A 24,627-nucleotide genomic window follows, 5' to 3' on the forward strand; every position below is an offset into this window, starting at 1 on the left:
AAGAAAAAGAAGAAAAATAAAAAGAAGAAGAAAAAGGCATGGAGGAGTTGCAATGACCCTGAGCTGTCTCTGCTCAGAAGGCCCTGCTGCTACTTGAACTCCTGTCACAGCACATTCTTGGATGTTTCCCATTTTCTCTGTGAGAAATGGAAACCAAAAGCACTTGAGAAAATTTCTGCACTCAGGAGCACTCAGGGCTTTGTCTGCATGCCTGATGCCTCATGCCCAGAGCAGCTTCATACAGCTGATCCAGCTGATAGCGGTGTGGAAGCTGCATGTTGCTATTATCCCAACCATATCACAGCCCCATGGTAATGACTACCAGCTGCCAGTCACCATCAGGCACCTGGGGATAGCCCTGTATAAGCATCAAGATAAGCAGTTCCACCACAGTGTCACCCAGGATCCCCTAAGCTCCTTCACTCCTGCCCCTCCAGCCCAACCATTTCCTTCACTGGAGGATATTACCCCAAACCCCTTATTTTGTTCCCTATAATCCACTCGTGATCACCGACTCCGAATCCCTCTCCTCCGCCCTTCCAACTCAAGTCATTCTATGATTTTCTGATTCTACAGTTCTCTGGTTCTATGAATCTAAGAGATTTTGATTCTGACTGCATGATTCTATGATTCCATGATTCCGTGATTCTACTGTTCTGTGATTCCACAATTCTGGTTCTACAATTCTATGATTCCATGATCCAATGACTATGAATTATATATGAACTATATTCCATGAATATATGAATCTGTGATTCATTTATTCTGTGGCTGTACGGTTGTATGATTCCATGATTCTATAAATCTATGATACTATGATTCCTTGTGTCATGTGAAAAGGGAAATAAGTTTGGCAGAAAATAAACCCCCTTGTGCTCCAGCTTGTCCTCGGATATCGGAGGGGCTGGGAGTGTCTGAGCTGAGATTCCCAGTGATGCCCAATTCAGCACTGATCGCATTCAATAAATGAATTATCACGATTATGGATTCACAATTACTACCCTGCCCAATTCATCTAGCTGGTGATGTCCTGGTGGCCAGCAGGCTGGCCATGAACCAACAGCGTGCCCTGGTGGCCAAGATGACCAACGGTATCCTGGGATGCATTACAAAGAGCGTGGCCAGGATGTTGAGGGAAGTGATCCTCCCCCTCTACTCCCCTACAGTGCCCCTGCAGTGAGGGTGACAGAGCACTAGAACAGGCTGCCAAGGGAGGCTGTGAATTCTTCCCAGGATATATTCAAGAACCATCTGGATGCTTTCCTTTGCAATCAGTTTTGGGGCCCCTGCTTTAGCAGTGGGGTTGGACTTGATAATCTCCAGAGGTCCCTTCCAACCTCTGCAGTTCTGTTATTCTTTGATTCTGTGCTATTCTATATCTACGATAGAATCATAGAATCATAGAATCATAGAATGGCCTGGGTTAAAAAGGACCTCAAGGATCATCGAGTCTCAACCCCCCTGCTATGTGCAAGGTCACCAACCACTAGACCAGGCTGCCCAGAGCCACATCCAAGTCTAAGTCTGGCCTTGAATGCCTCCAGGGACGAGGCATCCACAACCTCCCTGGGCAACCTGTTCCAGTGCGTCACCACCCTCTGTGTGAAAAACTTCCTCCTAATATCTAACCTAAATCTCCCCTGTCTCAGCTTAAAACCATTCCCCCTTGTCCTATTGCTATCTACCCTCACAAACAATCGATCCCCCTCCTGTTTATACGCTCCCTTCAAGTATTGGAAGGCCACAATGAGGTCTCCCCAGAGCCTTCTCTTCTCCAAACTAAACAAGCCCAGTTCCCTCAACCTTTCCTCATAGGAGAGGTGCTCCAGCCCTCTGATCATCTTGGTCGCCCTCCTCTGCACTCGTTCCAACAGCTCCACGTCCTTCTTGTGCTGGGGGCCCCAGGCCTGGACACAGTACTCCAGATGGGGCCTCACAAGAGCCGAGTAGAGGGGGACCACCACCTCCCTCTCCCTGCAGCCCAGAACATAGTTGGCCCTGCGGGCCACCAGTGCACACTGCTGGCTCATGTCCAGCTTCTCGTCCACCAGGACCCCCAAGTCCCTCTCCACAGGGCTGCTCTCGATGAGTTCTTCACCCAGGTTGTATAAATACCTGGGATTGCCCTGGCCCAAGTGCAGCACCTTGCATTTGGACTTGTTGAACCTCATTAGGTTCTCGTGGGCCCACTTGTCCAGCCTGTCCAGGTCCCTCTGGATGGCTTCCCTTCCTTCCAATGTATCGACTGCACTGCTCAGCTTGGTGTCATCTGCAAACTTGCTGAGGGTACACTCAATTCCATCGTCTATGTCATTGATAAAGGCACTGAAGAGCACCGGTCCCAGGACTGAGCCTTGGGGGACACCACTCGTGACCAGCCTCCACCCTGACACAGAACCATTTATCACAACCCTTTGATAAATAGTAATATATCTATTTAGTAGTAGTAGTGTATCTATGACTATCAAATCAAAACAGGCTCTCATACAAACATTACTGCACTATAGTTAAATTTGACTAATTGTCACCAAATTCTGAGGTGCAGTCCTAGATCAGTTTTCAGATTTCAGTGGGTAAGATTCTTCTCTTTCCATCTCTAACAAAAGCTGCTGCTACAGACTGTGTCTGTAAGAGTGCTTGGATGCAGCTCAAGGCAAGAGAACTATCACCTTGGGTTGTTCTGAGGTCTTTTACAATCAATGAATGATCATTTCCTCCAATTCTTTCCCAATCAGGTAAAATGTCAGACAGGAACCATTTCCTTAGGTGGTCTGTAGTAGTTATTCTGTTCATTAGGACCTCAGCATCCATGCTATTTAATATTCCTAATCCTGTTCCCAGTAATCCAGTGGCACTCATGGCATGCATCAAGGTTGTTTCAAAGATCGTTCATGTAACCATGCTGACCAGCCAGTGTGAGAAGTTCCAAAAAAGCTGGAAATGTTTGATTTAATTTCTGAGACCGCGATGTGCAGGTCTAGCTCTACCCTTCTTAAGGACCAACTAGGGTTAAAGAGAACTTGCTGTTTTCCTGTTTTTAATTATGTAGGGAGCTGTGTTGAAGATGTGAGGAGTCAGCTCAGTAGGAGGCCAAGTAGATACAAATGACATCAATTTTAACATCAGTTCTGAACTGGAGCACAGTGCAGAAATGGACCTCAGAATTGGCCCAGAAACACATGAAGAGCACTGAGCAAAATACGATTAATGTATACCAACATTTGCACCCATAAGGACAGGAAAGTATGTAATCTAAGATGTTTTTGAGTTCACTTCTGGATATTCTATAGTAATCCGAGAGATGGTGGCACATTCAGTGCTGTTTTCAGTACTGTATCCTATTGAAATGGTGTCTCCAGTTTTCCTTATCAGAGACAGAATCTGCTGGTTTTCATCCTTTATGACCTATTTCTGCCTAGAAAAGGTAATATTGTTTCTTAGTGCTCCTACAGATAGATTTGGCTTGTATCCTTTATATGTAGGTATGGATCCATAAACATCCTTGGTACACAGATTCCATATACCTCACGTGTCAGTCATAAACTCAAATAGTCTCAAACAGTAAGTCTGAGCCTATAAAGCCTCAAATACAATATGCAGTTGTAGGTTTGGTAAAAGTGGAATTATCCCAGCAATCTATATTTGGTTCTGTTATTTCATAACTACCACTTCTGTAGTTTTCTGGTTTGAATGAGGCAGTGTATACTGCTCTAACTCTGGTGGGTCTTTGGTAAGCAGACCTGTTAATTACCCAGCAGCCAATCTGTGTTTTCTCCCCAGGATGACATGGAGCCTAGCTGTCCAAAGAGAGTGGCTCCAACCCCATTCATCCTTTAAGCAGACTTCATTCCCATGGAAAGCTAAAGTAGGCACTTTAAGATAGTTTTTAAACCAAAACTAAATAAAAACTACTATTTATTAGACACTTTAAAGCTAAAATAGGCTTTGGCATGTTCCAGTGCTGCAGTGTATTTCTGCAGCACAAGGGTCTTGTGCTTTGGCCAATGCAACTACAAATTTAAACATAAGCCCTATTCACCTTTGTCTTTCTTGCCGAAGGTAAGTCACAGACAGGGGTTCCACCAGGGTAAAGCTATACCAACAATGCCGCCTTCTGGTAGCACAATACTTCGTCGTTCCTAAGCCAGAGGTACAAGTGGATGCTGTACTTCACATGACCTTTCCCCGCGTAGATCCATTGAACATTCTACACTGTATCTGAATTTATCTTCTATCTATTCCTCTCAAGAAGGGAAGACATGTCTTTCTATCCCAGTCCCACATATGTTTGGAATGCATTTTGACTCCATGCATAGCCACAGCAGCCAAGTTTAAATCTTCCTTGGTGGAGTATAACCCCCTACATCCTGTGTGTTTCACTTAAGCTTGTGACCATGGCTATTCAGGGTCTTTCTGGCCACAAATCAAAGGGGATTGTATTAGGGTTGGATTAAAACATAGTAAGATTAATTCAGTCTGCTGGGTCATCCTTAGACACAGGTCCCTCCGTCCATGTGTGGGGTCATTTGGGACTCCTGTGAACACAAAAGGAAAGAAAACCTGCTCAGTTGTATTAAAAATAAAGTGAGATCTACCAAGTGCTAATTTGATGATCTTTTCAGCCCTTCTGGCCCTGTTTGCCATAGGTCGCAATAGGAACCATGTTCACTAAACACCCATTGAATGTGGATAGGGTCAGTCAGCTTTGTGGGGCCAAGCTGTTGGAATAGCCTCCTTTCTTTTATCAACAGTTCTAATACATTTATATGCTGTTCAGTCCGTTCCTGTGATTTTCCATTTTTGAGCAAATTATACAAGGGACGTGAAATAACGGAGAAGCCAAGAATATGTTTCCACCAGTAGCCTGATGCTCCCCAAAATTACTGTAACTCTTTTACACTAGATGGACTTTTCCCTGTTCTATTTTCTCTAGGGGGTCTTGGGAAGTAACAGCAGCTCCTCTAACTCGCCAGACTCCCAGGAATTCAACATCCTGTGCTGGTCCCTGACATTTTGAGTCTGAAAGTTCCAATCCTAATTTGATTAGTATTCCCCAAATGTCTTCCATTGTGTCTTCTACACTTTCTCAGCTCTTTCCTCTTATCAGGATGTTATCAATATACTGATATATGGTACGGTCAGGTGGAACAGGAATCTCTGCTAAAAACTTAGACAAAGCATTGTGGGTATTAGAGAGTGTTTATATCCTCATTGAAGCCTCTTAAATGTATACTTGGTCTTCATCCAGATAAAAACAAACTTACCCTGCTCAAGGAGAAAAATCGTGAGAAACTTATCTTTGGCCTCTAAGGCAGCCAATCAGGAGTGAGCTGTGTCAGTGTCACTATGAGCAATGTTTGCAACTGAGGCAGTTAAAGGTGCAGTTTTAGCATCTGACTGTTGATATTCTACTGTGAAACACCATTGTCCAGTTGGTTTTTCACTGGCCACACTGGTGATTTATAAGGCAAATGAGTCCTTTTATCCATGACTCTTTTTTCCAGTTCTGTCATCACTCCATCAATCCACGTAAGCGCTGCTTCTGGCAATGGATATTGCCAGATACTGGGGATTTTGCAGGGGGGTATAGGCTGAACAAACCAAGGGATATCAGGCATTTCTCGTACAGCTTACTCTCCAGACCCTTCCCCACCTTCACAACTCACCTTTGGATGCTTTTAAATACTTTTATGTCTCCCTAATATTGTGGCACCCAAACTGGCAAACAGTGCTGGAGGTGAGGCCACACTTCCAGGAATGCAGCATCCACAATTTCTCTGGGCAGCCTGTTCCAGTGCCTCACCACCTCTGAGTAAAGAACTTCCTCCTAACATCTGACCTAACTCTTCTATGACCATGTGACCCACCTAGTGGGTGAGGGAAAGGCTCTACATGTGGTCTACCTAGACTTCAGCAAAGCCTCTGTTTCCCACAGCACTCTCCTGCAGAAGCTGTCATCCTATGGCTTGAACTGGTGTACTTTTCATTGGCCGAAAACCTGGCTGGAAGGTCCGGGCCCTGGTAGTGGTGGTGAATGGAGTTAAATCCAGCTGGTGACTGGTCATGGGTGGTTTTTCCCTGGGATCAGTATTGGAGCTGGCCCTGATTAATATCTTTATTGATGACCTGGATGAGGGCATTGAGAGCACCCTCAGTAAGTTTGCAGATGACACCAAGCTGGCAGGAAGTGTCGATCTGCCTGGGGGTAGAGAGGCCCTACAGAGAGATCTGGACAGGCTGGATCTCTGAGCTGAGGCCAATGGGATGAAGTTCAACAAGACCAAGTGCCGAGTCCTGCACTTTGGCCGCAACAACCCCAGGCAACGCTACAGGCTTGGGGCAGAGTGGCCTCACAAGATAAGGAGATAGGTCCCAAAAAGGGCTGCCTCACTTTCTGAAGACCCCTTCCTCCAGCAGTGCTTTGCTATGTCAGTGAGGTGACAACCTTCTATTCTTTCACTGAGTGTTTGGGACATGAACCCTTTTGCTTCTCAGTCTTTTATTGGTTTCTCCTGCCTTTGCGGCGGGGACATTTGGGCAAAGACCAGCTTGGAGCCAAGCCCCAGTGAAGCAAGCTGTCACATCAGTCTTCCATACTAATAACAGATGGGACAAGCTGGGATGAGCAGCAGAAGCAAGGAGACCGAGTTTGCTGATTTCTCACTGGAGCAGTGGGAGAAGGAGATGAGATGATCCAACCCTCCATTAACTGGAGATGCCCCTAGGAGCTTGGTCCAGAGGGACCTCTAAGTCCCACATCATATCCCATAGGATGTGCTGGTGGCTGGGATATCCCAGGACACCTCAGAAGAACAAACGGGCCTGGTGTGGGTTGGTTGGAGGAGACAAAGCTAGAAACTCCTACCCAAATGAGATGGCTTGGTCTGGAGGTGGGGTCTGAAAGCAGAGGTCAGCAAGCAAGTAAATCAAAGTTAGACCCCATCCTGGGAGACACAGGGCAACAAAGAGGAACCCTTACCTAGTGTGCCCAAATTGTGTAGAGGAAGAGAAGAAACCTGTAGTCTCCAGGGGCTCCAGGGCTAAGGTTGCAGTTTCCTGGGTCTGCCCTACAATGAAGGCACACAGATGCTGTTGTTGCAGAGCAGTGCTTGCACAGAGCCAAGGACTCTTCAGCTTGTCATGCTGCAGGAGTTGTGGGGACACAGCCACAAAAGATGATTCCAAAAGGTCCAATGATCTTTTGCACCTTTGCTGCTTGCTTTCTGCTGCTGCTGCTAGAGGGGATTTAAATGCATTTTTTGTAAATTTGGAATTACTTTTTTTAATGTCGGGACTGAAAAGTCCATGCTCCCTGCAGGAAACATCAGGGAGAGGTAGGTGAAAAATGAAAAATGAACAATGCAACAGTTTGGTAACAAATCTTTAAAAATACATATTAAAATTAAATTAAATTAATAGATGGAAAAATAAATAATTATTAAAAACCAAGCACAGTTAAATATAATTACCCACAGCTGCTCAGCATGCAGGGGAACGTCTCAGCCCTTCCATGAGCCCATTGCACAGCTCAGTGCTTGCAGCGTGCAGCCAGAAGCCCCAGGACTTCTGTTGTGTGCAGAATGGGATGGAGCTGAGCCAAACATCTTTGGAAAAAATAAAAAAGTAGAAAAAAGTTTCCATTCTTGCACCAATCACTGCAGAGGCTGCGAGAATAACAACTAAACCGCTCTCCCTAGAAGAGCAGGGGCCTCACTTATCTTTCTCTAGCAGATGGATTTCCTTCCCCGTGCGTAACACATCCCTCAGTGCTGGAGCCAAAATACATCAGGATAGCAAGGGCTTGCTAACAGCACAGCTATTGCATTTGCTGGAGGAGAAGCTCCTGAAGCTTTGAGGAAAGGACAAATCCAAAACCTTGCAGAGGGGTTGAAAAGCAGAAAATCATTGCAAGAATCGTGCAGTTGTGCAGGATGAGGTGTTGCACAGGGGATGTGGGCTTGTTTCAAGATGCTTTGTTTTAAGTTAAATGTGGGGGGAGATTTAACAACAAAGAGCCCAACAGACTCTGGTAGATCTTATCTCTATGAGGCCTCCGGAGTCTGGAGACAGGGCTAAGGTGTAAACAGAATACTCTTTAGTATGCACAGCTAATGTGGTCACTTCTGGGACAGTTAAGCAACCCTTTGTTTGTTATCTACGTTGTTGTGAAGAACTTGCTATTCTGAGAACTTGCTATTAAGAAAACTTGCTATTCTGAGAACTTGCTATTCTGATGCCACACTGACTGAGGGAATTCTGTAACGGGACCAAGCGCCGACAGTTAAAGGCTCTGCCATCAACAGGTCAGTTGTGCATTAGCACACAGCAGGGCAGCATGGCTACGCTGTGTACTTGGGATCCTGCGCAAGGTCAGATCCCTCCTCTCTGCAAGCTGATTCTGCTGCGTGGTTTGGATGATTTAGGCAATTAAAAAAAAAAAAAAAAAAAGGATTTGGGGCAAAAGCATGGAAAACGAGTTACAAGAAGTGAATTGAAGGTATTAAGAAGAAAACACTGCTCCTTGTACCCCTTTTCTGGGCAGGACTTTGGTCCTAGATCAGGGCTGTACCCTTTTCTCTTTCACAAAGACCCCCAAACCCTTGGCCAGGGCTTGCAGGGCTGGTGCCACAACTGCCAAATCTCTGAGCTACAGCAAGGCAGCAGGGCACGTCCCATGCACCCCATGTCCCCGTGTTGGGCTGATGGTGCCATCCTATGGGCACGGCTCCTTTCAACAACCCAGTGCCCCCCCGTTACGTTAAAGGTCAGTACCCAGTTTGGCGCTGCCGGTCTGGTCACGTTCAGATGGGCTCACAAGGTCGCCCACAGGGAATTTGGTCCCACTCAGGGGGAACTCTGATGTCTGGATTAGTGAATAGTGCTGTTTGTTGAAGCAACAGATTGCAGATTCTTCTGGATTTCCGGTGATAAACATACTGTCTACAGAGCACGTGTGAGTATCAATAAAGTGAATAATACAGCCAGCTGAAAACGTGTTAAATCATGGAATAACCCATTGAGATTTCTAAGTTTCCCAGGGAAGTAGTTGGTGCAACTGAGTATTTGAATCTCATCCAAGAAGTATCCCTGTGGGGGAGGAGAGGTTCAGCTCATCGCCTGGTCCCAGCAGCATCCTCCTGACTGGTCTGCAATGGTACCTTCCCCAAATCCCCTTCTCTTTTAAGCTGTCTGTAGTATTTCCTTACTTTCAGGTGGAGCTTGAGTGACTCTAGCCAAACATACTTTATTTCTTTAACGTTTACTCATTGAACATGTTTTTGACAGAAAGGTGGGAAATTGCCAGCTCAGGGTGAGAACCCTGAATTTATCAGTCCCGCAGTACCACGAAATTCCCATCCCTGTGGTGTTATCACAGCACTTGGCCCTGGTGTTTCCACTCCGCTCCACCCTCTCTGCTTTATCTCTTTGAGTCTGCACACCACACTCTTCTGCTGCTGCCGATAAGCTTAGGTTTGCAGGTCTTATGTTGGTTAGGCAACTATCATAGAGCCAGTGAGTCACCACATTCCACCCGAGAAGCTTCCTTCTCTCAAGAGGTGGACATTTCAGTCAGTCAGCTCCAGTAAGAATTCCACATAATCCACCTGGAGACGGCAGTCACTCAAGCATCACAATATTTAGTAGCAATTGCGGAGGTCCCATGCAGTCCTGTTATGAGGATTAGAGCTCGTGGGGCTCTTGGTCTGCTCACTATTTGTGGGGTAAGATGAATGGCTGATAGTCATAATACCTGGCAATATCTTAAAAGCAAACCACCCCAGCTTAGGAGAAAGAACGTCCAGCAGACCGAGTGGGGCAATTCAGCTGCATAACACATTACTCTTCTGCAATGGCAGCTGTTGCTGGAACAAACAAACAATGGATCCCCATTTTAGATGCAGCCCGATGAGAAATGCCATTTCAGCAGAGGCTCCTGATCTCTTTTACCTGAGAAACTAGAAGCTTTGCTGCAACACCCCGTTTCTAATATGTGTTTTCAGAAGGCAAAGGCATTGCTAAACAAGGGGCTCAACCTTGTCATTGAAGCAGATCAAATTACAATGGCAGGATTTTCCCCTTAATAAACCCAGGCTGACTCTCTCTGATGGACAACAGGTTGACCATGAGCCAATGGGATCCTGGGGGCATTACAAAGAGCATGGCCAGCAGGTTGAGGGAGGGGATCCTCCTCCTCTACTCTGCCCTGGAGAGAGCACATCTGGAGTGCTGAGTCCATTTTTGGGCTCCCCAGCTCAACACAGACAGGGAACCGCTGAATAGAGTCCAGTGCAGTGCCCAAAGGCAATGAGTGGCCTGGGGCATCTCCTGTATGAGGAAAGGCTGAGAGACCTGGGGCTGTTCAGCCTGGAGAAGAGAATGCTGAGAAGAGATCTTACCAGTGCAGCTTCTGTCCTCTAGAATGGTGGTCTCCATTTGACCTGTCTCATTGAGGCGCAATCTGAAAATCAGATGGCTCAGCTGGAACCCTTATTCCATCAGAAGATGACGGTAATGCCTGCAGCCTGTAGTTTGGGTGAGTTATGTTAGAAGGGCTGAGATGTTTGGCAGAAAATAACCCCCCCCCCATGTGTTCCTGCTTGTCCTCAGATAGCAGAGGGGCACGTGAGCTTTGATTGTGAGTGATGCCTAATTCAGCACTTCCTCTTCATGTTTCCAAAGCTTTGGAGCCCACTCCTTCCCAGCCTGGATGCTGCCTTCAACTGTGTTGTATCACTCTGAATAAGCTTTGTGCTGCATCGCATTGCAGCAAACTGTTGCATTGCAAACAAATAGTGTTGCTCAGCACTAAATCATCAAACAGTTGAATTCACTGCTGCTTGTGCCCCTTCTACCTCCACATGTAAACCTATAGTTTAATGTGACCCATGGAAGAAATAACATTGCGACAAATGGTATCAGGATTAACACTAAGGACAGAATACCTAAATTTGTATTTAGCAGCTATCCTGACTTCCTCCTTCATGGTCAGGATATGGGAGGAGCATTCATTGTTCTTTGAGCATCAACAAAACCTCAGCCCTGGAACTGTGGGGATTTTCCTTCTGGATCCTTCCAGAGCCAGAGCTGGGGATGGAGCAGGAGAACACAGCCCTCTGCTTCGCTCCACCCAGGAATTCCTGGTACAAGAGCTGCCCTTTATGAGACCTGCAAACCCCTACAGGATGTGGGGGAGGAGCACTGCATGCCCTGCTCCGAGCTCCCATAGGGGGAGTTGGCCTTACCCACCCCTTTTTGCTCATTTTTACACCACGGCAACGCTTTTGCAGCTTCACAGCGTTGCTCCCAGGACTGAGTGGGGAAGATGTCACTGAAGGAGAAGAAAAAGAAGAAGCCTTGCAGTGATGACTATCACTCTGGACCACAGGGTAAGAGCGTGGAGAGCCTGATGAGGGACATCCATGTATGCCGCAGCGTGGGTCTGGAGATCATCAACAGGACCAAGACAGTGACACTGAGGGACTTCGGGTGGGTACCCCTCGCTCCCCTGCTGCTTTCTGCCACCCTGCCTATGAGGGACATCCCTGAAATGCCCTTGGTTTTAGAAAACCAGTGGAGAGAGGCTCAGTGCCAAGTGCCGGAGCAATTTCCTGCACATTCCTCCAGCTCAGGGTGGACTTTCCTCTGTTTGCACTATCCTGCTGCACACACTTCAGGAGATTCCTTCCTTGTCCTCATCCTTATCCAATTCTTTCCTTTCCTTGTCTCTATTCTTTCCTTGTCTTTTTTCTTTCCTTATTCCTTTGAAGGCCTTGCTCAGATGACCTGATGTCATCAGGGTGAGATCTTGTCCCTTCCAGCCTGAGGGAGCCAGTCACGAGCACACACTTAAACCGTGCTAGCATTATGGCCCCTTTCCCTTTTTCCTATTTCCCTCCCATCAGATACCTATACATTGCTGAGAATCCCTAGAGCCACATCTTCTCCTGCATCAGTGGTCCCAGCTCTCCCAATGGGACAGGTTCTCCTGTTCCTTCACCGTCTCAGTGGACCTCTATAGAACTCTTTACATGTCTCCCTTGTACTGGGGGCAAGAACTGGACACAGCACTCCAGATGTGACCTCAGCCGTGCTGAGCAGAAGGGCAGGATCTCTTGCAGCTTCTGGCAGCGCTTTGCCTGACGCAGCCCAGAGCACCCTCAGCCCTGTTGGCATCAAGGGCACATCGCTGATCGTGTCCTTTTCTGCCACCTGCTTCCAGCTGCGTGCCCCCAGCATATCTCAGTGACGGGGCTTTCCTTCCCAGCTGCAGAACCTGCACTTCTCCTTGTAGGACCGCATGGGGTTCCCATCAGCCAAACAGGTTTTCCTATTTATGGCAGTAGAAGATGCACAGAGGGCACAGCTTGGGTCCATCAAGGCTGGGTAAAGAGGCTTGGTGGGAACCCTGACCTCCCTGCCATCACGCTTGCTCTGGTGCTGCTGTGCACTGGTGATTCTGGGAGTGGTAATTCTGGCTCAGGGATGCTTGGCATTGGCAGTGCTTGCACTCAGGATGCTTGCTCATTAGGGAAAGCTGAGTCCCATTCAGCACTTCTTCAAATGAGCTCCCCTTGTGCCTCCATCTGCTGGGCTACAGCTGCCCCTTCTCACCAACCCTCCTCCTACAGGAGTTATTGCTTCAGTGGCAAGAACGTGCACACTCCGCCCTTTGATATTGGCCCACACTCCAAAGGAGCATGCACCTTTGCAAAAACTCCCTACAGCCTGCGAGGGAGCGTGGGGACTGTGGTCTTCAAGGCTGACACTTTCTTTGTGGCCATCACATTCTCCAACCCCTTTGACTACATCCTTTACAAAATTGAGTTTGCCTTGGAGATCTTCACAGAGGAGAACCACCTGGGAAACCTCAGTTATGTCTTCTCCAAAATGATGAAGAGCAAACCACACTGCAGCTCCTCGCTCTTCCAGCGAGCCGTACTGGAGTCTGAACATGAAACCCTGGAAGTCTCCAAGGGGAACATTCGTGTCCAAGCCAAGATGTCCAACAGTGAGAAAGCCATCCTGAAAGTCCAGGTTGAAGAAATGGATCCACCACCCTACCACAAAGACATGTGAGGGAAGATGGGCACCACTGCTGCCAAAAGGATCCCATGGGAGATATTCAGCAAGGATGCAGCAAGACTCCGCAAGGGTGGTGGAAGGAGGTGTATGGTGATGATAGATCCCATGGAAGATGGAACCACCACCTTGCTGGCTTTGCCATACAGCTAACAGTGCTCTCCAGCTTGCAAACTAGCTCATGATTGCATATGATAACCAATAAATACATTCTTATCCTCACAAGTTGCATATATTCTTTCAGAAAGGCTCAGTGCATGGAGAAAAACTTCGACAGCCAGCATCATGGCAAGACACAGTGACACCATGCTGTCACTGCGTCCTTCTCTGTTCTAGTGTCCTGGCTCAGCTTGGGATGTCTTAGGTCAGCATAAATGCTTGTGGAGAGCAGTTCCAGGGGGAGGTGGAAGTAAAAATTAGGATTAGGATAAGGGCTAGAGGTAGAGTTAGGGCAAGTGTTCATGGTAGAGTTAGGGGTACGAGTGGACTTAGGGCTAGGAATAGGGTTGGGGGGGCCAACAAAGATGATGAGGAGCCTGAAGCATCTCCCTTGTGAGGAAAGGCTGAGAGACCTGGGACTGTTCAGCCTGGAGAAGAGAAGGCTGAAAGGAGATCTGACCAATGCTTATAAATATCTGAAGGACAGGAGTCAAGTGAATGAGGCCAGGCTCTTTTCTGCCCCAGTGGCAGAACTAGGGGCAATGGGCAAAAAAACTGGAACACAGAAAGTTCCATATGAACATGAGAAAAAAATTCTTTACTGTCAGAGTGATAGAACAGTGGAGCAAGCTCTGGAGCAACCAGACAGGTTGTGGAGTTTCCTTCTCTGGAGATAAACAAAACCTGCCTGGATGCTTTCCTGTGCATGCTAATCAAGGAACCTGCTTTAGCAGAGGTTTGGACTAGATGATCTCCAGAGGTCCCTTTCAACCCCTTCAGCTCTGATTCTGTTTCATTGTCAACATCATCCTCAACACCATCGTGTCATCTTCAACACCTGGATCCTACTGGTAGCCTGGGCAAGGGTGTGGGTGAGCAGGATATCACAGATGCCCTGCTCCTCAGAGGTGGCACCATGGCAGCTGAGGCACAGAAGAAGGCAGGAGAGCAGCTTGAGGAGTGATGAAGCCATCATGGAGTGCAGGAGGTTGGTGGAGGTCTCAATGATCTTCAGTTTGTGGGAAAAATTTGGGGTTTGGGGTTGCATCACACAACCCAAAATAATTGGGGTTTAGGGTGAGAGGCATAGTGGGATCAGTGTTGAGACTTGAGGAGTGATGGGGTTGTGCCCCCTATAAAGAACTCTAGTGGGGTCTTACTGGTCTGAGGCTTCCTCAGTGCACGTAAAAATGGAAGCCACCGCCAGGTAGGGGACAGATTGTGACATTCTAGAGCCCCCTCAGTCCCCACACCCTGTCCTCCTATCACTCCTGCCATAACACCTTGCTGCCAGGGGGCGTGTAGTCCTGTGGGGAAATATGGAGAGGTCGTGGGGGTACAGGGATAGGTTTGAGAGGCACTGGGATGGGGTTGGCATGGGACTGAGGAGGACCGGTGTGACAATGGGAGATACTGGGGTAGGACTGGAAGATACTGAGATGAGCAAGCATGTCCTGGGCTAGGCTGAAAGGCACTGTGGGCTCTCACTGCACTCCCATTGGGGCCTGAAGTTCCCTCAGCATTGGTTTTTGGTGGGGGCATGCTCCTGGGGTGACGAACGGGGTATGGTAGATATACTTCAGTGCCTCAGAGCTGTGGTCCTATGATGATATTGCAAAGTCATGAAGTTATAAAATAATAAAATCATAGATTCAGAAAACTATAGAATTACAAAGTCATAGAGTCATAGAGCCAATAAATAATAGTCACAGAGTCAGAGTCATGGAATTACAGGCCACCTTGAGGCCTCTCCTCCATCTCCTCTTCTCTGGGACAAACAAACCAAGTGCCCTCAGCATCTCCCCACACACTATGCCCTCCAGACCCTTCACCATCTCTGTAGCCCTCCTTTGGGGGGCTTCAGGGGGGGCCTTCCCTCCCCGTAGCCTTCCTTTGGGGGCCCTCCTTTGGGGGGCTTCCAAGGGGAAGTCATATTTGCCCAATGATGCTTTTATGATGAAATCTTCAGCCTTCTCCAATGGATGATGTGGGTGCTGTGAATATTGTCTTTCAGGAAAGCCTTTGACACTCTCCCCCATAAGACCCTAAGAGGGAAGATGTTGGTAGGGGCAGGATGAGCAAACAGTGAGGTGGATCAAAAACCGTCTGAACAGTTGGACCCAGAGGATAGTGGTGAGTGGTGCAAAGTCTACTTGGAGGCCAGTAATGAGCAGAGTACCTCAGGGGTCAATAGGGGCTCCAGTTCTGTTTAACATCTTCATTAATGATCTGGATGATGAGATAATGTGCACCCTCGGTAAATTCACAAATGACACAAAACTGGGGGTGTGTGGCTGACTCACGAGAAGGCCAAGAGGGCTGAGTACCAAGGAAATTTTTACTCAGAGGGCAGTGAGGCACTGGAACAGGTTGTTGAAAGCTAATTCTAAACTAACTGAACTACTGTTGTATTAATTATCAGAAGAATATAATACTTAACCAGGGGCTTCCTGGTGGCAGTAGGCCTTGAAAGGAACATTCACAGAATCATAGAATGGCCTGGGTTGGAAGGGACCTCAAAAGTCATCTAATTCTAACCCCCCCACCACGGGCAGGGTTGCCAACCACTAGATCAGCCTGGCCTTCAATGCCGATGTAAAAAGTTGGTCCCCCTCCTGCGAGTAAGCTCCTTTCAAGTACTGCAAGATCGCAGTGAGGTCTCCCCAGAGCCTTCTCTTCTCCAAGACAAACAATCCCAACTCCCTCAACCTTTCATCATAGGAGAGGTACTCTAGCCCTCTGATCATCTTTGTGGCCCTTCTCTGGACCCACTTCAACAGCTCTATATCCTTCCTGTACTGGGGGCTCCAGGCCTGGATGCAGTGCACCAGATGGGGCCTCACAAGGGCAGAATAGAGGTGGACAATTTCCTCCCTCTCCCCGCTGTCACCCTTCTGTTGATGCAGCCCAAGATACCATTGCCCTTCTAGGCTGTAAGTGAACATTGCTGGCTCATGTGCAGCTTTTCATCCATCAGGACCCCTAAGTCCTTCTTGGTAGGTCTGCTCTCAAGGAATTCATCTCACAGACTGCACTCATGTCTAGGATTGCCCCAACTTAAGTACAACACATTGCACTTGGCTTGTTTAAACCTCATTAGGTTCTTGTGGACCCACTTTTCAAGCCTGTCCAGATCCCTCTGGTTGACATCCCTTCCTTCTATTACATCAGCTGCACCACTCGGCTTGATGTCATCAACAAATAACTTTTGTGTATAAATTTTGTGCGGATAGTTTCTTGCATGTGCTTGATCTGTGGGAAACCACCAAGCACCTAGGCTAGCACAATCCTGAAATAAGTAAGCAATGCCTCTCCTGAGTGAGAGTGTGCAATAAGCACACCAGGCGACAAATCCGCTTTTCGGACAAGGTCACCCAGAGAAGCTGTAGAAGCCCCATCCCTGGAGGTGTTCAAGGCCAGGCTGGATGGAGTTCTGGGCAACCTGACCTAGCAGGTGGCAATAGGCCCAAGTCAGGGGGTTGGAACTGAATGGGCTGTAAGGTCCCTCCCAACCCAAGCCATTCTGTGATTCTGTGGTTCTGTTATTCCATAACAGGCTGGAGATGTGGGCAGACAGAAATCTCATGAAGTTCACCAAGGAGAAGCGCACAGCCCTGAACCTGAGAAGGAACAATCCCAGCACATGAGGACATGCCAGGGCACCCAACTGGAAGAAGATGGCAGAAAAGAATCTGGAAGTCCTGGTGGACACCAAGTTAGTCATGAGTTAGCAATGAGCCCTTGCTGCTAAGAAGGCCAATGATCTTATTGGTTTTATTAGGCAAAGTATCACCAGCAGATCAAGAGAGCTGAACCCTTCCCTCTACACAGCATTGGTGAGGCTGCACCTGGTGTTCTGAGTCCAGTTCTTGCCCCTCCAGTACAAGAGAGATCTGGCCTCCAAGATGATGAAAGAACAGGAGCACCTCTCCTGTGAGGAGAAGCTGGGGGAGCTGGGACCGCATAGATTGGAGAAGAGAAGGGTCAGGGGGCATCTTGCCAATGTGTGTAAATACGTAAGAAGAAGGTGGAAAGGGGATGGAACGAGGCTATTTTTAGTGGTGCACAGAGCCACAACGAGAGGCAGTGGGCACAAACTGGAACACAACATTCTGTTTAAACATCAGGAAGTATTTCTTTACTGTGCAGGTGGTGGAGCGCTAGAACAGGTTGCCCAGAGAGGCTGTGGAGCAGTGTTGTAGTCATTAGTCTTAGCCATTAAGGTGGGCTTGCATGGCATTGCTATCCAAGAGGACCTCCAGCACCTCCTCGTGGATAAACATCACAAAAGACAAAAGCCGGGGGAGAACCTCAGCTGGAGTGAATGCAATGGAATAGAGGCAACTTGTCTCTATGCAAAAGGAGAGAGCAAAATGAGGAAACTGGGGAGTACCATCAGTCAGTGCTGAATGTAAGAGATGATGGAAAATGTTTACGTAGATGCCTATTTCCAGGTTACTTAAATGGGCTGGCAGCTTCTGTTGTACAGCAGTGGTGCACAGTTCCTTCTTTACCTCTTCATAGTCCTGTGGGATCTGCATCAGGGGGTGGGAGTGACCCTGGGTTATTTAAGAAAGTAAAGACAGGAGAGCCAGAGGGTGTGAAAGAGAGGATCCTGGGGAGAAATCCAAATCTATAGCGTCTTTTATCCCCGCTACAATGCTCCTGTACGGCCTCATACTGCACTGGCTAAATAGGTGGGAACATTAAAATTAGCAGAGGAGGTCGCTGTTGTGCTACCTATGGACCATGTCTTCTCTTCTTAGGTCGCCTATGTGTAGAACTTGCCAGCAGTTTGTAGGCAAGGTCACAACACACCTGCAGTCCTTTGGGTCAGGGTTCTGCAGGGAAGGAAACGGGCACTGGCTCAGGAAGGAAGTTTGGAGGGAATTAGATGGAAAGCTGGGAGAAAAACAGCCACCACTGAAGTACTGCAAGAAATCCAGCAGGTACCCAGCTGTGAGAATTAAATAGGAGCTATATGCTGTGCAAAGGACATTGGAGTTTTGGAAGGTACATATTCCAGGTCTTAATATAACAGTTCAACCACTCTATGACCTGGTAAAAAGAAATGCAGTCCAGGGGTGGACCCCACAGTACAGAGACTCAGGACTACATCCACAAGTGTGGGTGCTTTGCAATTATTGCATGTTGGCCTGCCTAAACTGTGGTGGTGCTCAAGCTGTCATGCATCTTCACCAGCTCTGAAAGGACACGGTACAAGCTCTCCAAAGCATCATGTAATTTCTTCAAAGAGGTGGGTTTTTTTGAAATCTGATATCACCATCTCTTGCTCAGCTTATGTGTAGCCATGTTTTGAGGAAGAGATTCGTGGACATCTATGCCAATGTGGCATATTGAAAAAGACTATGCCAGTTTTGCATACCAATTTTGCATGCCAGTTTTGTGATTACAGTGTATTCAACTCAAACACGTTATACAGACTAGGGCATGAACTCGATAGGGATTGAGAGCAGCACTGAGGAAAAGTATTTGGGGTTGCTGGTGGATGAAAAACTGAGCCTGAGCCAGCAATATGCTGGCTCATAAGGGGGGCATATCCACTTCTATGTTAAAAGCTGGATAGTGCGAAGAGCTGCCTCTGAGAAACAACCACGATCAGGTTGAGAGCTGGTGGGTGAAAACCAGGGACCAGACCAATAAAGGACATCTGGTGGTCAGGGTCGACTACAGCTGCCTGATCAGGGGAGCCTGTGGATGAGGGCTTATTGCTTCAGCTGCAGGAAGTGTCATGCCTCCAGGCTCTCATCCTGATGGGGGATTTCAACCACTCTGATGTCTGTGGGGAAAGCAATGGAGCAGTCTGCAAGCAATCCCAAAGGCTCCTGGAATACGAGGATAGTTGAGGATAGTTTCCTGGTCTAGGTATTAGACAAACTGACCAGAGGAGAAGCGTTTCTGGACCTGGTACTCACCAGCACAGAGGAGCTCATTAAAGAGGTTAAGATTGGAGACACCCTGGGCTGTAGTGACCATGCCCTAGTAGAGTTTGTAATCTTGAGGAGGATGGTCCTGGGAAAAAGCAAAGTCAGGAACCTAAACTTCAGGAGATCAAACTTCAGCCAATTCAAGGGATTACTACATGAGATCCCCCGGGAAGCTGTCCTTAGAGACAAAGGAGTGGAGGAAAGCTGGCAACTCTTTAAGGATGCCTTTCTGAGAGCACAAGAGCTCTCTGTCCCCCAGTATAGGAAAACTAGCAGACGAGGCAGGAAATCAGCATGGCTGGGCAAGGATCTGCTGGTCAAACTGTGGGATAAAGACATATACAGACAGTGGAAACAAGGACATGTCACCCAGGTAGAATACAGGGATGCCATCCAGACATGCAGAGGTGGCATTTGTAAAGCCAAGGCATAGATAGAGCTGCACTTGGTGAGGGATGTGAAAAACAACAAGAAGGAATTCTGCAGGTGCATTAATCAGAAGGGACAGGCCCTGGCACAGGTTGCCCAGAGAAGCTGTGGATGCCCCATCCCTTGAGACCTTCAAGGCTGGATGGGGCCCTGGGAAGCCTGGTCTATGCGTGGCAACCCTGCCAATGGCAGAGGATTGGAACTGGATGACATCTAAGGTCCCTTCCAACCCAAGGCATTCTATGATTCTATAACTGTGATATTCATGAGGAAATGAGAAAGAGAACTTCCCAGCTTTAAGGAGAAAAGAAATGAAGTTTCAGCTCCGCTTGGCAACCTTTGTACTCTTGTTTGCTATATGACTTTTCTCACCAGATTGCAACACAGCCCAATAGATGCAATACTCAATCTCCCACAGTCGACAGCAGATTTTGTTTACAGTGCTGATGGCCTTTGAATAGTCCCCTATTTTTTTCCTCCTTTCTGCACAATGAAATTGTTAAAATGGAAGGGTTATGCTCCAGTGAAAGGAATGCAGGGGCAAAATGCATCTCAGCACTGTCAGCTGCAGTTGGTGGTGCTGAGCTCTCCTTGGATCTGGATCCAAAAGGAGCCCTTTGAATTTACCAGGAGGGGTAAATAAAGGCACATAAGGTTCACTCTGCTCTCCCAGGTCTCTCTGTAACTTGGGCTCTAAGCACCCACCAGCAATGGAAATAAGAAATCAGCAGTTTCATTACCTAATAGTTACTTCAGTTCATAGCTTTGGCTATTCATCAGCTGTTTTTCATGCACTTTCATAGCCTGCAAACATAAGAAAGAAGACAGCAATATGAAGTAAGTGTAGAATATAGCCTTTGTGGGTTTCAGCAATAGCTGTAACATCTCTGACCCTCACAAATTTGTTTAGCAGAGAAGAAAATTGCAAAAGCTGGCATGTTTCTCCTACAACTGCACTCCCCACCATGCACAACTGCTTTGTTTCTGTCTCCAGGCCTGGAAGAGACAGAAATGCTGAGCACCAAACTCCTTTTCTTAGAACTTGTTGGGACGTTGTGCTTTTGGAGGAGTCTGTATAACACAAGGGAAATATGTGAAAGGACACTGTCTTTATCCAATTCCCCCTGGAGTGATTAAAAAATAATATTTTGATAAATATGTTGATATTTGAGTAGATGATTAGATTTTATAAGTAACCCATTCCTTGTCATTACCGATGACAAGGAGGTGCTCAGCTTTTAATTCAGGGTGGCCTGATAGCTGGCTTTAAGGGAGTTGTTCAGAATCTGAAAAGCACTGTCAGAGCAGGGTTGGTTTCAGTGTAATCCCATAAAGCAATCCCAAAGACTTGAATCACCGGATCCCTAATATAACTCTTAATATATAATAATAACTTAATATAATAATATAGGAGGATTTTGCAGTAACCCTCTACTATTCTCAAGAAGAATCTCCTGCTTTCAGGAAGCATTACACTCTTCTATGTGCACCACTTTGAAGAGGAGAAGCACTATAAATAAATTATTAAGGATTAATAAAAAGTAATCTAGAAAAATGACACTGAATCACTGGCCTTGCCAGTTATTCATCTTTTGTCCCATTGAATAAATTCTGAGGACACAACGCGCAGCTCTGCACCAGCCCATAACAGCAGCCTGAATGGCAATAAGCACGCAGTGAAAGACTTTATTTTCAGCATTTTCATACAAGAAAAATATTACATATGGATGCCTGAAGACTGAATCTGAGGTCTGAGGACTTTCTCCTACTGAGAAATTGAGCTTGGAATCCAATGTGTCTGCTCGTTTCCCTGGCAATGGGCAGGGAAATCAGCTCTTTCTTCCAAACACGAAGGTCTGGAAGCTGAGCAAACCTTGTAAATAACTTTCATTCCTCAGCAGAGCAGAGCCTCCAAATTCAACCCTTCCCCCACCTCAAAAAAAATGGCACATTTTTTCCAAAGAGCAGCTTTCCAAAAGGGATGATTGTATCCCTGCATGCCTCACCTCATGGAGAGACAAAGAAAAGTGGATGCTTTGGCTTTGCCCAAAGGTCTGGTCTTTGAATGGGGACATTCAGGGGACTGAAAGCAGAGCATTTTATGGATGATTTGGGGGCACTTGAAATTTTAAATTTATGTTGCACTGTGTCTGTCTTGGTAGTGCTGTGGGCCTGCCAGCTGCAGCTCTCCTCCTGGTCTATCCCAGTTTTATTCCTATCTTCTTCCTCCTGCTATTACAGCCCACCCTGAAGGAGAAACCCTAGACGCTGATTTTGGGGGTCCATGAGGCTTCCCCCATCCTGGTCCCATAAGATGCAGCACTGCTTTTACCATTTACAACTGTTCCAGCTTGCAGCTGATGCCAGGTATTGCACAACTGCACTCCCCCAGAGGTCCTCAGGACCCTCCTTTGGATCACATGGGGCATATCCAGCCCTCGTGGAGCTCTCCTTTAATCCTGCAGCTCCACAGCCCAGCTGCATCACCCCCTCTTGCTCTACTGAGCATCCTCCTTGCACATGACGAGGCAAATCCCAATGAAAGAACCAATCAGAACAATCTAAGAGGTGCTCAAGGAATCATCACCCACAGCATCCTGCATCTCTGTGTGCAAGCAGCATCAGCAGCCTCCTGCTGGTTCTGCCTCAGTGACTGAGGAGCAGCAGGTCAATTCTTTGTGCCTGGCATTCCTGTGCATTTTGCTTGGCACTCACATTCGTGCAGATCGTAGATCTCCTTTGGTAGGTCTGTGTTCGTGCTGCAAACTCCTCCATGCATTGCTTGTTGCAAACATTACCCAGTGCCTTGGCCATCGAATGTCACTTTCCATGCAGGCTGCACCATGGTAAGCCACAATGCTCAGGGGGGATTCTGCACCTGTAGAGCCAAGCTGCTTGGGATGAACGCAGAAACTGATTGCAGGATTCCATCCCATCCCTTTGGCTGCAGATGGCTTGTGGGTACCTCGCCAGGATTTGGGCACTGAAAGTTGCAGGGTTGAAATCTTAGCCTATGAAGCCTCAAATTAATAAGCTTTCCTGCAGGATGAAGGATTTTCCTGCAGCCTGGCGTCGCTGCCTGCAGGCCCAGAGCCCTCAGGCTGTGATTTAGGAGAGGCAGGTGTAAATGAAAAGCATCCGCACGCATTTCGGCTACCGATCTGAGGCGCTTGGCGTGCAGCCCGGCTGACGGGCTCTGCCGCCGCAGTCCCTGTGCCTCCCCTGTCCCCTTCCTTCATAGAAGCATGGAATGGCTTTCGTTAGAAAGGACGTTAAATATCATAAAATGGCTTGAGGTGGAAGGGATCTTAAACATGGAATTATACAGAGGTTTATATTGGAAGGAATATTAAAGACCATAGAACCATAAAATGGCTTGGGTTGGAGGGGACCTTAAAAGCTCATTCAATTCCAACCCCCCTTCCATGGGCAGTGCTGCCACCCACTAGATCAGGCTGTCCAGGGCACCATCCAATGTGGCCTTGAACACCTCCAGGAATGGGACACCCACAGCTTCTCTGGGCAACATGTGCCAGTGCCTCACCACCCTCTGATTAAAAATAATCTTCCTAATACGTAACCTAAATTTTCCCTCTTTTACTTTAAAATCATTCCTCTTTGTCCTGCCACGGTCTTGTGGGAAAACAGTTATAAAAAAGGCAAAACGCAGAGAGTTTTATTAAGCTTCAGCATTTCAGCTGATTTCCAGCTCTCCTTCCACTGTGCAGCGGTGTTCTTCTTGCTTAGTCCAAGATCATAGAGCCACTGAGTCATGGAATTCTAGTCATGGAATCATAGGAATTGTGGAAAGATTTGGGTTGGAAGAGACCCTAAAGACCATCCACAACCCAAGCCCATCCATGGGCATGGACACTTCCCACTAGATTTCCCAAAGCCTCAACCATTCTGGCCTTGAGCAGTTCCAGGGATGGGGCATCCACAATTCCTCTGGCCAACCTGTTCCAGCGTCTCACCACTTCCATCCTGAAAAATTTCTTCCTAATATCAAACCTAAATCTGACCTCTTTCTGTTCAAAGCCATTACCCCTTGTCCCATCACTACGTTCCCTGATGAAGGGATGCTAAGAACATCTTCATCCCTTCAGGACCCTGAAATCCATTCTCATGCCCTCCAGCATCTTCTACAAGCAGAGCCAACCCAGTGTGCTCTCCCTCTGGCTCTTTTCTATTACTGACCAACCCACATCCACATTTGCTCTTGGAGCAAATTTCTACCTTTGGCAAAGCCACGCATCATTTGGAGGGAGCTGTATTCCAGGTCAATCTCTTCTTCCTCAAGCACTAGGAATTTGCCCCACAGTTCTTCCCAACCTACCTGTGTGCCTGGAGTGCTTTCATTTGTCTCCTCACCTCATTAACCCCAAGGAAGTCCTTTGGCATCTTAAAAAATATCAGCAGGGTGACATCCTCCTCACACATGTATGCAAGGAGCGAATGTCAGATCCATTTCTGGGCTCCCCTGCAGAACTGCTAAGCAGTTTTACCACCCGCCTCCACCAAGCTGTTGCTCCAGCCTTAACAATTTTGACTCACTGCTCTCCTCCCATCCCTCTGTGCCCTGCTGGCTGCTCTTTCCTTGGCTTTCCCTTGCTCATTTGTTGCTTGGGTGCTTTGCCACAGTATTCATTAATAGGATGCAAAGTGTGGCGTTGGGGTCCCTGACCTCCAAATAAAGCCCCAGGTGTTTCTTCTTCCCCTGCCCGCAGTGTGCTTCTGGCCTGGCTTCCTGCCACTGATGTTCTCACACAGGGGACCAAGTGGAGTCCAAGGCTTCCATCCCAGCCCACAAGAAACATAGAATGGCTTGGTTTAGAAGGGACCTTAAAGCCCATCTAGTTCCAACCCTCTACCATGAGCTGGTTGCCACCCACTAGATCAGGTTGTCCAGGACTCCATCCAACCGGCCTTGAGGGATAGAGCATCCACAGCTTCTCTGTGCAGCCTGTTCCTGTGCCTCACCAGCCTCTGAGCAAAGAAATTCCTCCTAACA

At 47.5% G+C, this 24,627-nt stretch overlaps 2 protein-coding genes across 25 annotated transcripts in view; one reads left to right on the forward strand and one right to left on the reverse strand.

Annotated features, from left to right (window-relative positions):
* LOC110390401 (deleted in malignant brain tumors 1 protein-like) overlaps positions 1–10,535 on the reverse strand; it is a 39,621-nt gene extending 29,086 nt beyond the window's left edge. For 10 of the 24 annotated variants that reach the window (XM_021381687.1, XM_021381703.1, XM_021381702.1 and 7 more), the window contains exons 1-4: positions 10,398–10,532; positions 7,470–7,604; positions 6,980–7,235; positions 4,040–4,535 (exon numbers count right to left, since the gene is read on the reverse strand). The gene's annotated coding sequence lies outside the window, so the exon portion shown is untranslated. Of the gene's footprint in view, positions 1–4,039; positions 4,536–6,979; positions 7,236–7,469; positions 7,605–10,397 lie in introns of all 24 variants that reach the window. The other 14 variants (XM_021381680.1, XM_021381679.1, XM_021381678.1 and 11 more) reach the window with 13 other exon arrangements.
* Positions 10,398–13,305, forward strand: LOC110390408. The gene is made up of 3 exons (XM_021381719.1): positions 10,398–10,534; positions 11,289–11,487; positions 12,630–13,305. Exons 2-3 carry the CDS (start codon positions 11,324–11,326, stop codon positions 13,075–13,077), a joined length of 612 nt encoding a protein of 203 aa, XP_021237394.1. The 5' UTR covers positions 10,398–10,534; positions 11,289–11,323; the 3' UTR covers positions 13,078–13,305.

The sequence above is a fragment of the Numida meleagris genome, linkage group LGE64 (genome assembly GCF_002078875.1).
Source record: "Numida meleagris isolate 19003 breed g44 Domestic line linkage group LGE64, NumMel1.0, whole genome shotgun sequence".
Taxonomy (NCBI): Eukaryota; Metazoa; Chordata; class Aves; order Galliformes; family Numididae; genus Numida; species Numida meleagris.